The sequence below is a fragment of the Halyomorpha halys genome, unplaced genomic scaffold, assembly GCF_000696795.3.
Source record: "Halyomorpha halys isolate HHAL.00 unplaced genomic scaffold, Hhal_1.1 Scaffold1719.1, whole genome shotgun sequence".
Lineage (NCBI taxonomy): Eukaryota > Metazoa > Arthropoda > Insecta > Hemiptera > Pentatomidae > Halyomorpha > Halyomorpha halys.
In genome coordinates this window covers 77,917-93,076 of record NW_027107848.1, presented here as the reverse complement: position 1 = coordinate 93,076, position 15,160 = coordinate 77,917, and the positions used below count along the sequence as shown (strand labels likewise).

The following is a 15,160-nucleotide window of genomic DNA, read 5'->3' as shown; positions in this document are numbered from 1 at the left end:
TTTGAATTCTAATACTTAATTCCTTTAACTTGTGGCAGATTGTATTAATTTTTTTCGATAACATAAGTTTAAAAAAAAAGAATTCTATAGTGATAAATTCTCAAATCTCAACTTTACGTTGACAAACAATTTAATGTTTATATTAAGTTTTGTTAAAGGTAATTGAGAAGTAAATAAAGTTAAATTTTAGTTTTTTGTTATTTTAAATATATGATAATGACTTATATCTTTGTTTAAATAAACTTTTCAAAGTTGATATTATATTTTAAATCAGCATACACTTTTATGTCAGCCTTTATAGATTGCAATTCTATAGTTGACTAAGAATTATAAGAAGAAAAAAAACTTACTCTTCCTCATACAGCAACATTCACCAACACAAAGGAAAATCTAAAATAATAATTATAAAAAGAAATTGGGAATTGAAACGATCACGAGACATTAATAGCAATGAAAGCAGTACAATTAAAAAAAAAACATTAAATAAATGCTGAACTAAGCAGGCAATATTGCGTGTATAACTCGGTTATTAATTATTTGCCGATTCAAACCGATTTGAGATAAAAAAAAAACACTACAATTAACATTTTGGAATTAAAAACTTACTTGAAGATATCCAGGAACGGTTCCAACAAACCTGTTATTTTTATAATGTGCATTCGTTTTTAAAACGACGTTCTTGGTTCGGTCGACAACTGCACGTGTTGGCAATTGCCAGAACGTATGGAGCACAAGTCAGGAAATCTTTGTTTAAAAAAATTAAAGAAATGTATGCGTTGCTATAATATGGCAATATTAATCAAAGGACTCGTAGAAAAACATTATAAGCGAAATTAAATAAATATGTATTTAAATAAATAAATTTTGAAAAATTCTACAGCTCATATTAAAATTTTAATTATAATATTTCCATTATATAGTATATTGGAATTTGGGTGTTAAACCAACTAATAAGAAAAATATCTTTTTGGGAAAAGAAAGGAGCATTTTATATAAAATTTTAAGTGTCTTTAAAGTCATATTTTGTCACATCCTTTCTTCAAATCGTGGATTTTGATATTTGAAAAAAAATGAGTATTATACTTAAAAAATAATTGTACATGAAAATAATATAAATCAATTTTTAAAAATTTATTTAAACAATTCAAATGAAAAATAAATATTATTTGATTTAAATTTAAATTGGTGATGAATACATATTTGTTATTGTTGACAGTATTTAGTGTATGGGTTTAAGGATTGGACTGGTTTTAGGTTTTAGGTTTGAAACCATATTATGAATATGAAATAAAATACATATAAAATTCTAAGAGCGATTTTTCTCCCGAAATCCATCCAGAACTGAGCATACAACCTGAATGAAGATTACTTTATAATATAATCTTCGTCAACAATTTTAATGTAACTTTTTATTTCAAAATAATAGAGTAAATCATTTTAAGCATACAAGTAAATGTTATCTTAGCTGTTATTTGTTTAATCCAGAAACTTGACATCAGCTCTTTGTAATAATCTCCAAGAGGAAGATTTAAAAATGTTTTCAGCATAAGAAAGAGTGATAAAAAAAAATTCTTCTACAATCTCATATAAGATGATACTGTGAAATTATGGCTAGTGAATTTATATAGTAATTGAAAAGGGGGAAGTTTTCTGAAAACAAAATTAAATGTAGAAATTACTATAAATAAGTAAATATTTTTTTAATATTATTTTATTCTATTTAATTTATTGATAGTACATGCTGCTATATTGGATTAATCTCTTTTATTGTGTATTATATATTTTCTGTTATATATTTTCATAGATTATATTTTGTGTAATGTTATTTGGTTATTATAATAAGTTTCATGAAAAGTTTTAGCGATCAGTTCTGCTCGTTTGGTTCCACACTGTTCCACTTACCAACGCCAATTTCGTAGTTAAAAATAAAATTATTTTTTTCAATTTGTTTGTTGGAAAAGTAAGAAAGTTTAACCTAGTGTTTGTGGTACCTAGAGCTACCGAAGATGTGAAATGTCAAAAAAGAACCTACACACCTTATCACACTTGATAAGACAGTATGGTCTCATCTCAATGCACTAATGATTGTTCCAATTGTTCGAAAATAGTCTTATATTATATTAGATTATAGATATTAGTAATATTAGTTATATAATAATATCATACAGTTTTAATATTTACTTTTTTATTTTTTACAAAACACATCGGAAGTCCGAAACGAAACTTCGAAGCTAGAAATATAATAAAATATCTTGGAATTGCCGTGTTTCCTGTTGACCTTCCAAATTATTAATCTACAATTTTTTTTTCTTTTATTTACAAAATTCTCTTTGGTCCTCCGGAAAACGTCAGCATTTCTCTTACTTAATCGATTCCAATTTCAACAGAGTCCTGGGTGGTATCATTATTGACATATCGATTTTATTCGATTATTTTAAAAATATATCGATTTGTGAATTCTGATGAAAAAACTTTACTATCGTTGTACTCATTTGTGATTGCTGGTTCTCTCCTGACAGGAGCTACTTCCATTACAGTTAATTAATTCACTCATTTTAATTATTAGTTATGAATATCCTTTAATTGATTGAGTTGAACTTTAATAGACTTTATAGTTTTTAAGAATATTCCGATTTAAATAGATTTTAATTTTAAGGATAATGTGACGAAATATTATTATAATTGAAATGTGTGGAGCTTCTTAGAAGAAGCAGTAGAATAAAGGAACTCAGATAGATTTAGTGTATTTATTTTATATATAAAAGTTAAGCACAGTACCACGTACCCTCCCAAATTACTGGCTCTATTTTTTTAAAAATATTTATTCAATCCATCTTAGAAATTTAATTTAATCATAATTTTGGCTTGGAGTAGCACCAACAAATGTCCACTTTTTTTATATATATAGTCTGTCAAACATTAAAAATAAAAAAAAATAAATTATTAAAAAAAAACTGTGTATTTTGTTGCCTACAGAAACGATATAACCACTCTTTTTTTATGAAATCTTGATTTCATATTCATTTTTGTAAATTAAAATTTTGGTGGTTGTTACTCCAAGACATAGTTTTCTTTTATACACTCCTGATTTAGTTGTTTCGCTTAATCGAAAATGTCTTCATATACTAGATCAGATAAGTGGGGTTCTACTGAACTAATAAAATGACTTTTGAAAGAAGTTTGTAGTGTTGTATGTAGTAGCAAAGAGATTGTTCATTTAAGTTAGGACACAAAAGAGTTGGAGAAATGTGAGTATGGTCTCTTCGTTGATGGCTAAAATGTTCCCTTGCAATTAGAAATAGATGCTGATAATATTATTGTTATATTGTTACTGAATTGTCCTTGTTGAAGATACTTCACAATTAACTTAGTCCAAAGTCCACTGAAGTTATTCGAGGAAGCGGCCCTAGACGTGGACGGAGCGCTTCCTCCGGAGGTGCTAGATGGTCTCCATGGCGGCTTGCGGAAGGAGCGTCACAGAAGTGGAAGGTCTGGTGTTGGAGGATGTCATGGTGGTGAAGCAGGTAACGCTGGTCCGCCGGTCGTGGCGCAAGGCGACGCTGTGCGCGGTGGACAGCCTGCGCCTCGCCTCGCGTGCCTTCTCTACGCCGGTGCTGCCCAGCACACGGAACTCTCTTCGGAAGTTGGTGTTGAGCCAGCCGTACATCAGGGGGTTCGTCACTGCGGTGCTCATTGCCGTCACGTGGCAGAGGGCAAAGACCAGGTAGAGGGTCGAAGTGGGCTTGATGAGGAAGGGGTGGAACTCGAAGATGATGGTGAATGCGGTCATCGGGAGCCAAGAGAGGGCGAAGACCACGGCGATGCAAGAGAGGATCATCATTGTCCTTCTGTTCCTCCGCCACTCCCGCTTAGCTGCAACAGAAAAAACAAGATTAAATATTTTATAGGTTTTAAAAAAAATCAGAAAAAAAAGTATATTCTTAATAATATCAATGTAAGATGGAAAACTGTGTTAATTAAAAAGATAGTCGGTAGGTAGGCGTTATTGAAATGGAAATTATGATTCGGCCGGAAGCTGTGGTGGCCGAAAGTGTTAAGTTATTCGGCCGGAAGCTGTGGTGGCCGAAAGTGTTAAGTTATTCGGCCGGAAGCTGTGGTGGCCGAAAGTGTTAAGTTATTCGGCCGGAAGCTGTGATGGCTGGTAAGTTATTCGGCCGGAAGCTGTGGTGGCCGAAAGTGTTAAGTTATTCGGCCGGAAGCTGTGGTGGCCGAAAGTGTTAAGTTATTCGGCCGGAAGCTGTGATGGCTGGTAAGTTATTCTGCCGGAAGCTGTGGTGACAGAAAGTGTTAAGTTATTATCTGAGAAATGATGCCTCGCCCTGGATCAAACCTACCTATTGTTTCGGACATTCACCAAAAAGTAGAAACATAAATTTTAACCACCATACACTGTAGCATGCTGGACTCAATCAAGGATATTTATTTTTATTAGTGCGGTACTAGACATTCTATTCACGGTCATGAAATGATGAAATATGAAATATTTTTTTCATATTATTTCCTTTATAAAATATTAAAATTTGAAACTGATTTATATAATTCAGATATAATATATCGTTCATTAATTGTTTAGATACAACTGTTTTTTGAAATAATACACAAATTAAATATTAAAAAATTATAGTCTTTCTAAATTTGGCTTTAGTGCCTATTAATTTCAAAGTTAATGCTGTTTAGTATCAGATGATATTTTGTGTATTTCCAATAGCAAAAGACTAAATAGCAAAAAGGCGAAATTAAACTAAAATTAATATCTTCATTATTAATATAATCTTAATTCTTTGCTGAGGCAATAAATATTTTGTGGCTTAAGAAAAATAAAATCATATGGAAATACGAAAACTATAATATTTAATTTTGTATATGTTATTATAAAAATGTTATAGGTTTATTTTATGTTTACCAAATATATAATATTTTTCCCAGCATCACTCTTAAAATAGTGTTTAACAAGTTAAACAAAAATGTATTTAAATATGAATAATTTGTATTCCTGCAACCTGAGTTGTAAATGGTTTTTTGTTAAATTTTTTTTTCAGGAATTATACTCTTTATTTTATTCCTTTAATCACTAGGTAATCCGAACAACTTCTGCCCATTTTTATGTTCTCAATTTAGTTCTTTTAAAAAAACAAAAAAAAATATTTTTTAATCCTCCTTTTACTATTAAGAAGCAATTGTATACATAAATATGGATATAAAAGTCCTTTTGTTACCATAGGGGCTTAGTGTAAACTACGAGTTTAGAGGAGAAAATATTTTAGTTTGTACTTAATTTTTTTCTTTATTAATTTCGTTTATATATTATGATTACATCCCTAATAACTTATTAAAATTATTCCAATAAAATAAAATAAAAATAGCTTAATACACTAAAAAAATATGTTGAGAGTGATTATATTTATTAGAAAACAGTAATTATTAAACATTAATAGTGAACTGAACTAGACAAATATAAACCTACGATTAATGAGACAATGGAAAGTTTTAAAGTTAAAAAAAAATTAATAAAACAAAATCAAATTTGAATGAGAAAACTAAAAGCTTGGGAAATATTGGATTGGATAGAAGGACCCCACGTGGCTAGTCGGTTAGACAACACCACGAAAATACCTCGATAATTCGAAGAATGAAGAAAGTATCCCTTAATCCCCCATCCAGAGTCCTCGGGGGGGAAGGGGGGTGCCACTTTGATTGTTTCAGGCTTAGCCCTCATCCCGGGTTCTCAATTCATTGGGGGCTTTACAAGTTCCTGTCCTCGAGAGGAAAACAACTCACCGCCTTAGCCAGTTCCACGTTTGTTGTATCGGGAGAGTTTAGTTCTTCGGTGCGCTGAGCCCAAGTGAATACAGATTGTATTTCCTGAACCTATGTGAGCAAGTATATTCGGGATACTCTACTCCAGCGGTCCTTGCCTGTGGAAACAGGTACTGTCACGATATGGCACTAATGTTATATTTTTGTAGATTAAAATCATATTTAATAAAAGCATTCATCATTAATGGATGGAACCTAAGCTACAGTCGCTTCAATACCGCTAGAGATATTTATTGTTAAAATAAATAAATTTTATCTATTTTAGTCTCAAAACATTTGTTTTTATTCCTTTTTAAGACCGACGTTTCGGCCATCCTCAAGGATAATTTATCATTATTTCATATAAAATATTTCATTATACATATGATATTTAACAATTTTAATAAATTATCATGCCTTAATACAATTTTAGAACCACATCATTTGAAAACCACTTTATGTAAGCTTTTCTGCCCAGGTCAGTTATATTACACTAATTAGACGATTCTTCATATTAAAAATTATTAATGACCACGGCAGTAGCCTGCATAAAGTTGTTTTTTAAATGATTTAGTTCTAAAATTTTATTAAGGTATAATAATGCATTAATGATATTGTTATTTGTTTAAAATTGTTAATGATCATATGCATAATAAAATGTTTGTGATAGATTGTCCTTGAGGACGGCCGAATTGGCCGAAATGTCGGACTTATAAAGGAATAAAACATATTTTGAAACTAAAATAGGATAAAATTTTATTTATTTAAACAATATTAACCAGTCTCGAGAAAGTGTAAAGATTATAAGTGAGCTATTTATGTTTATTACACTAGACCTGATAGTGCTACTGTGACACCACGACATTAAATATTAGCTTGACGGTAACTATAAGTCATGGCAGTAATGTGTAACCATATAAATTTGCTTTAACCTGACGTTAGCTGAACTGCCATAACATGTACTTTTTACTAGTTGTTTTTATGAAATATTGACAACAGCTTGCCATAATAAATACATGGTTCATAAATAATTCCTATTGCTTAATATAGTGAAATGATATGAATTTTGTTTGCATATAAATTTTTAGTTTTAAACAATAAGAAATTTAAAAATTAAACAACAAAGTATAAATTATAAAAAACTAGAGTGTAAACTCCTGACGCGTTGCGCTTATTCTTTTCAATAATATCATATTATAAACACAGATAATTTTTAGTTACGCCAGTTTCAGTATGCCCTTAGTGAGTAGTATATCACTTCAATATTGCCATTCAGCCGCTAGAGAGCAGAAGTATCTTCCTCGCATTGTTAATTTAAGAGTGCCTTAATTGAGTAATATTTGAGCCGTTGAGAACGTAACAATGTAGTGCAAGATTGTATTGTTTCTTAAGAGTCTGTGGCTTAGTGTTTATTTCAAATAAATTTATTTAAGATTTGAACTTTAAAATTTCTTTATTGAAAAATTATTTTTTTGAGATATAACGTTGCAAATAATGAGTGATTAGTGAACGATTGTACAGCGCCTTCTTTACAATGAGCTAGCAAAGCCCGCAGGACTGTCAGAACTTGAGAGTAGGGTAGGGTTGTGCGCTGCAGGGGTTGCCCAGTTCTACAAGAGCCGATCATTTGTACAATTCATTTATTTTGATAAATCAAAAATCGAGATTTAAGCACCATATTTTATTTTGAACCAACCTCTGAGCATTTCCGTAGATACAATAACAGTAAAAACTTTTGAAATTACATTTCTAAAATGTAAAACGCTGTAAATGCCGTCTGCTGCATAAATGTTATATGTATTTTTTTTTATCTTTACAATTTTTTATTTGCACCTGTAAATCTAGTTTACAATCGGAAAATGAGCTGTGCTATTCAAGCAAGCCATGAGTTATACTGCACGCAGTGGTATATCCTCCTGACGTTATGTAAATTATTTGAATAAACTAGGAGATCCCGCATCCAAATCCTCTGTTTCCATCTGTCCTAGAAATTTATTCAAATGTTCATGTAGTGTGTTGTTAAACCGTTTGTAAGTCATATAAATGTGGTTCGTTACAGTCGGAATACATAGGTCGGTATGAATGGTCTCGTTTGAAACGTGGAGTGGTGAATTTGTTGCCAGACTTAAAAATTGTAATTAAAAAGTTTTTTTTTCTGGATCTGTATCTTTTTGGCAAGTCTATGAATTTGGCAGGCGTGTCTATATGGGTTTTAGTATGTAATTGTATACGTTAAGTTTTTGTCTGAGCGATAATTTAGAACGTCCGTGTATTATAGAATATAATTGGCTCAGTCGGAAATTTAGAGTTTTACTTTCTGTCTTGACGTGTGGGCCCCAGGTCAATCTTCTGTCATAGGTAAGTCCTGAATAGGTTACAGTGTTCTTTAATGGTATGTGTTATATCTGTTTAGTTTATTAATTATATACAGTTGAAAAACTGCGATTCCTTTTTAGAATACCATTGCTCTGTTAAAAATTTAAATAATTTAAAAACTACATCAAATTTGGGTGAAATGCTGATGAAAATGTATTCAGCAGATTCTTTTTAGTAAAACATTAAATTTTAAAATAGTATATTTAAAATTTAGGTGGAACTTAACGAGTTATGCTCCTTTTCTAACACATTGTCTCGAACCTTTTGATAGGATAGTAATTTATCATTAGAAAAATAGAAGACTAAGATAGAACTTACAGCAAAGTTATGTGAGATCATTCGATTATATGTAGACTGCGCTGATTTAATTAAGATTGAAGGCTACATTGGGCAGTCGGTGGCGAACAGAAGTGGCAGATTAGGCGGATGTAGTGCTTTAATCGATTAGATCAAATCAAGACAACTCCAAGAGGCAGGGAGATATCGAAGTGGTGGTTGAGATGCAATCTAGGTTATGGTCAGGACTAAACTAGGTGCTTCTTCAAGGACAGCGTACCCCTACCAATACCAGCTGAATCAGCTACCAGTGTAACGCTTTATACTTACTTGAACTGTTTATTTAAAGATAAATAATAATAATTATCTGAACTGCTACCACCCATGAAGGGTTCAGTGCTTTGTATGAAAGCCCTGTTCCTAGAACAGTGGTAATAGAAGGAGGTGATTTTTCAAGATCTTGTTCAACCACCATTTTCCCTAATTAAGGATACTACCTTTATGAGACTGGTTGGACCTGAGGAGTGCTCCTCAACCCTCAGATTAGACTCAACGCTTACAGTGGAATAGAAACTAATTATCTGCGACAACTGGATTCAACTGCAAGGTGCGACCATTGCGCCACTGCACTTTTTAAAGATTACATGTCCAAGATTATCTATTTATACTTTTTTCACAAATTCAATTCTTTGAAGATAAAACGAATTTCTATTAGAATTCAAAGAATTGTATCATAGACTATCTTTTAATTTTTGGAGTTTCATTTAATTGTAATGTTTTGGTAGTTTAGGTTATCTGGTTTTATTTCCGAAATAAATATATATTTTTAAAATAATTAATTACATTAATTAATTTATTTTTCTGTTTTTTTTATCCTATTCAATATCTAAGAGGTTTTTTTTCTCTCTTAACAATATCAAATAATAACAAGCTTGTTACTTTTTTTATTTTATTTTTATGTCATTATTAAAAACATTTTCGAAAAATGAATCATCGCCTGTTGAACATATTCGATACCTAGTACTCTATCTTACATGGAATCCACATACAAGACTGAAACGACAAGAAACTGCTCGTAGATTCCGATTGCTACAACACTTACTTGACAAACGCTCTAAACTTCCCATTCACTACAAAAAATGAATATACACTATGATAATCAGACCAATTTGTACATATGGAATTGAGCTCTGGAGCTCTACCAAACCATCTAATTGCTCCTGCATTCAATCCTTACAATTCAAAATCTTACTTATAATCCTTGATACTCCTTATTACGTTACAAATAAACTCATCCACAAAGACCTTAACATCCCATTCGTTGCAGATTTGGCCCAAAACAGATATGCGTCTTTTCATTCCAAACTCCTTAACCCATCCTAACCTATTAAGTTTTTAATCTCTCCTCCTTAACAATCCCTGATAATCCTCCGAGGCGTCAGAAAAGAATATGGCTTGAAATACCACCAACGGATGGTTTCTTCTCACGATTTTTAAGTGTAAATGAAACATTCAACAGATTTACTTATTGTATTTATTATTTGTACAGTTGTAAATTACAAATTATAAATAAAAAAATGGATCCATTCAATAATACAAAAACACATAAAAAATGGTAAAATATACGTCAGTCAAACTCTGTGTGCAATTTTAACAGAAAAAATCACATAAATAACAAAACGTAAAACAAATACGTTATACTCTTTAAAAACATTTTAAAGATTTTAAACATTTTAAACAAGGTTTAACCAGTCTAATTTAAAATAACAATGATGTATTTATGTTTAAAAAAACAAAACAACTATACCCAAATTTGTGACAAACTGTGGTGTAGTATTAATTACTCAAATATTAAAGTAATATTTCTAGTGTAGCCCGTCGCACATAGATGCTAAGAGCTCTCCAATCAGAGTCTCTTAATAAACTGAGTAATTGTCCTGGAGTACAAGTCCGCTGCTAATAGAATATTTTATTATAATTTCACTATAGTTGTGGCAGGTTGTCAAGGAGTGATGTTATCTTCCTTCTCTCCGGAGTTACAGATCGGGCAGTTATCGATGTTATCATGCATCCATGGTTTTATGTTTAAATCGAACAATGCCGTTCTACACCGAAAAATCGATCTTATCGATACCAGATCAAAATTATCATTTGAAATGGCGTTAGGTTTTGAACCACATTCATAATCCTCTGTGGAAAGGAAAAAATAGACATTTTTTACGATTATTTTGTTTCTGAGATATCGTTACGATATGTTTGATTGCGGTCAATCTTCCGCGCCGATCGGGGACATGTAAAGTATCGAGATTAACTCCAGAACATTCCTCCAATTTCTATCAATTCCAGTACCAGTAATATTTTTTTATTTATTACCTCTTTTACTAGGATATGGAGTAAGCTGAAACTCTGCATTTCTAGAACTTTAAAAATATAATTCAAGTGTGTTTTCAATGTTTCTTATTTTTCTCCATTACATTAGGAATTCGTGATTACAGCTCTGCTCAGTTCCTGCACATAAAACTATAATCTTTATAGTTGGCGCTAAAAGACACTAAACATTTCGAGACTTCTGTTCCGACTCGAGACTCGAGGTAAAATTGCGAAAAGACGATGGAGATTAAGAAACAAAGGAGGAAGAGAGATGATATTGCCGCGGCACTTGCTCGCAGTGACAGCACCACCATTAGGGTATAGTGGTTTGGAAGCATTATGTAGGCTAAAGCAGCAATCTCACAGATCTCCCTTCTCCTCCCCCCTCTCTTGTTCCTTACTTTACCCTCTGGCAATCAGCTCTTGATGAAAACTTCAGTCAGAAATTCGTTCTCTCCCAGGCGTGCTAAAGTAAATACCGCATAATATCCAATTAACTCAAGGATTATCGTGAAGAAGTGATTAAATTACATTCACAAACAGTGTATGTAAATAATGCGTTCCGTGATTAAGATTCAATTAGATTTATATAAAAAAATTATAAAAACGGAATTATCAATTATAAAATTTAATGTAATCCCATTTCTATGTTGCACAGTGGGAGAAAAAAGTATTTGCACACTAAGTTTGTTTATTTATTGAATTATGAATTATGAATTTAGGTAATAACAAATACGATATACCTTAAAAGGTAAAAATCATAATTATCATAACTATCATAACTAAGCGTTGATGACCAAGGGTTTTGCGCCTTTAAACATCATATTTCAAACTGAAATAGTATTTGCATACCTCACGTTTTCTATATTTATTTAATTTAATATTTTGTATAAACTCCATTAGCATCTAAAATCGCTTGTAAGCGCCTAGGCATTTAGTGAACTAGTCTTGTTCCCGCTCTTCTTCTTAACGATCTACTTTCTGGCTGTTTTCGAATATTTTGGCCTAACACGTGCTATGAGTTTTAAATTATAATTAAATTGTGGCTGTTTTTGACGAACATTAAGTGTTAACCAGCCTTTAATTTTATTGGCTGTATGCTACAAATGACTACTAATTAATGTACAAATTAAACTTACTCATATCATATTTCCCTATAAACTGAGGAACATTGCAGGCTTGTTAATGTATTCTGTAGCAAAAGAACGTTTGTTTTTTGCGATTAGCCTCACTAATATATGGTTTTTCCTTACCATATGTACCCTACCATAAAGAGCTTTATAATTCAGAACATGCTTACCGTTCTTATACTTATGCACAACCCAGAAGTTGATTCGAGCATAGCTAAAGCACCTGTGTTACAACCGCTTCGAAAAATTTAAACGCTTCGATTTTGATTTTCGTCTCCATTCTTGCATTTAGTCTCCTGACTTACCTTTCTGTAGAAAAATAAGAACCTGGAACCCTGATATTTTTAAAAAAAAAATTTATATTATAGTATTATTATATGTTTGCTTGTTTTTGGCATTATTAAGCAGTCAAAAATATGTAGATCTTACACGATTGAAATATTTTAGAATACTAAGGAAAGTACGGAAGCAAACAAAACTGGCGTTTATGTTATTTTTAAATATTTTTTATTTATCATATTTTTTTAAAATTTAATGTATATTATTATTATAATTTGATTTAATTGTACTTTTTATAGAGGAAACTCAAATGAATTGTATTCGAGATTTTAATTCATTATATAAAGAAAAAAGAGATAAGAAAATATCCCCCCCCTGTTTATAGGGTACAGGGGTCAACGATATGCAATATTAGAATGTGTTATTCACATGGTATCATTGATACTAAATTAATGAATCAATTCGTTATCATGAGCAAAATGATACTGCAGATTCATTTATAATAAATAATAATATTTTTGTTTATATTATTATTTATTTTATTGTAGTTATTTTTATATTATATAAAATAATAGAAGATGCATTGCCTCACAGTTCAGCTCGAGGAGTTTTCATCAAGAGACATAAGTTTCACCATTAGGATCGAACAGTTCAAGACGTCAGCTACTATAGTGCTTGCGAAAATTCCTAGATCTTTTACTTCAATTAAACTAAACAGAAGACAGGCAACCTTGATATATAAAAGGAAACGGTTCGAATGTTGGCCTAAAATAAACTTTTGAAATACTGTACCAATTTACATGCATTTTTTATCATGGTCAGGTTTAAAGCTACTCAAATCCCCAATTGCTCTGATAAAAAAAGGTAGGAACGAAATTTCACATTTTTGGTTTGCAGCTCAGAAAGTATAAATTTGTTTCAAGATTATTTTTTTTAATGGATAAGAAAAAATATTACTGATGCCATTAAATGATTTTAAATTCAAAAATAATCACAAAAGCCTAATGAGGCTAAACAATTTTTTTTAAAAAGCAAATCATATTCGTTGTTAGCGATACTACTTTTCAAAAAAAGTAAAATTAAAAAAATTTCAACTTGATATGATTAGTTCTCTTGGTTTTTCTTTTTTTCCAAACTACTTCGTCTAGGTCTAATAATTTTAGTTAATTTAACCTATGAATATAATATAAATATTTATTTATTTATAATCTTGCCATATCTTATGTTTAATTACTTATTGTGTCTCTCATTTATTTAATTTTAAAACTTTTAATTATAATTTATCTTTCTAATATTTGACTATTAACACTCACTCATCAGCATTGTTATTTATTATTCCTTGCAATCAGGTCAGCCATGTAATCAATTTATTATAAAATGTATTTGGTCATTTTTTATTTTTTTTATTTCCGGCATGATTACAATGATTATCAAGATTACTATGATTGCTATGATTCACTAACTTCGGTTAAAGACCTCAATATTAAAAGTTTTTTTACCATTTCAAACTGAACAGGTGTAAACTCCAATAATTCAATAGATTCTAAGAAAACTGTTGTATAAGGTGGTATGGATAATGATTAATGGTGTCACCCTGTGGGTCGGGTGGGACGAGAAAAGGGAAGAGGGAGTATAGAGTATGATTTATGAGGGAAATTTTACTTTTGTTGTCGAGAGTAATAAGAAATTGTTAAGGTGGTTGGAGTCGAGTCCGAGCACTGGTCTTCCCAGAACATGACCTCCTACGCCCCCCCCCTCTCTAAGTGGAATTTGGGGGAATTAGCTTCATCTGTCTGCTTGTTAAATAACAACAATCCATCAGCAGTTCCTACAAGTACCATTAAATATAACTTACCATTTGTTCCGAGAAATTGACATTTTTCTTTTTCTTTTTTTTGTAAGTTTTAATAAAGTACAATGACATAAAAAATTGTGGGTATGAATAAATAATAATGAGGGAATGCGACAGTGTGATTAAAACTTCAAATATTATATAAGAATGTTTCAAATCACCTTTAAGAATTAAATATATAGCTGTTCTTAGTAAAACCATGTAATGTAAAACAGAGAAGAAGTTGCTCTAACCCGCTTGAGAATAGGGCTCCTTATACACTCTTAGCTGATCAGAAAACTGTCACCTTCATCGTGCAAATATTACCAGCCCATTCTGATAACTTTGAAGAATACCCTTACTACTTCCCAACAATAAGCAGAATTTATCTGAAGCTCTCACTGCTGAGGAAGCTAAGGTTACATTAGTATTTAATTTTTTTAATTATTCCTCATCTTCCATTTTAATATTTTATATATTTTTTTTATTATTGTAATTATTTTTATTTTTTACTTATTTTTAGAATAATGTGCATGTGTGAGTGAATGTAGTTAGGTGTGTGTATCTTTATTATAACAATTCATAGCCGCTGATAACCATCAGGTTTTTTTAAACAATAAAAAACTTTTCTTTAATTATAGCTTCGTTTGGACTACAAATCTTAAATATCACACCTTAATTCAACAATAAATTATAACATGCACATGCAAGCTAAATCTTTAATAGATAAATAAAAATGCAATGTTAGTTTGTTACTTATCTAAAATCTACGAAAGTTCTCAATCGACTTTTTTTTTTTCAAAATGTTCATTGTCGTCCTACGAAGGTTTTTAGATGATGAAATCATGAATTTATCCAGTAGAAAAGGTTTGATCAAAATTAAACATTAATTGAACATAACTCAAAATGTACACATGCACCAGATAGTATATAGTATAATATACAGATAGTAGTTTGTTTGTTTGGTTGTTTAGTGGCGCCAAACTTCATTGGTCATCAACGCCATTTATATTTTATTTAATTTTGCTAATATTCGTTAAATTTTATTTATTTTTAATTTTTTTTTATTTATTTATTTTTT

General features: G+C 30.8%; 1 protein-coding gene across 1 annotated transcript in view; it reads right to left on the bottom strand.

Annotated features, from left to right (window-relative positions):
- Positions 1-1,660: 1,660 nt before the first annotated feature.
- Positions 1,661-15,160, bottom strand: part of LOC106690444 (neuropeptide F receptor) — a gene marked incomplete at its 5' end in the record, with an annotated part of 36,457 nt that continues 22,957 nt past the window's right edge. Inside the window, 1 exon segment of the mRNA XM_014435889.3 lies at positions 1,661-3,873. Within this exon segment, the coding sequence (XP_014291375.3) occupies positions 3,440-3,873 (434 nt within the window).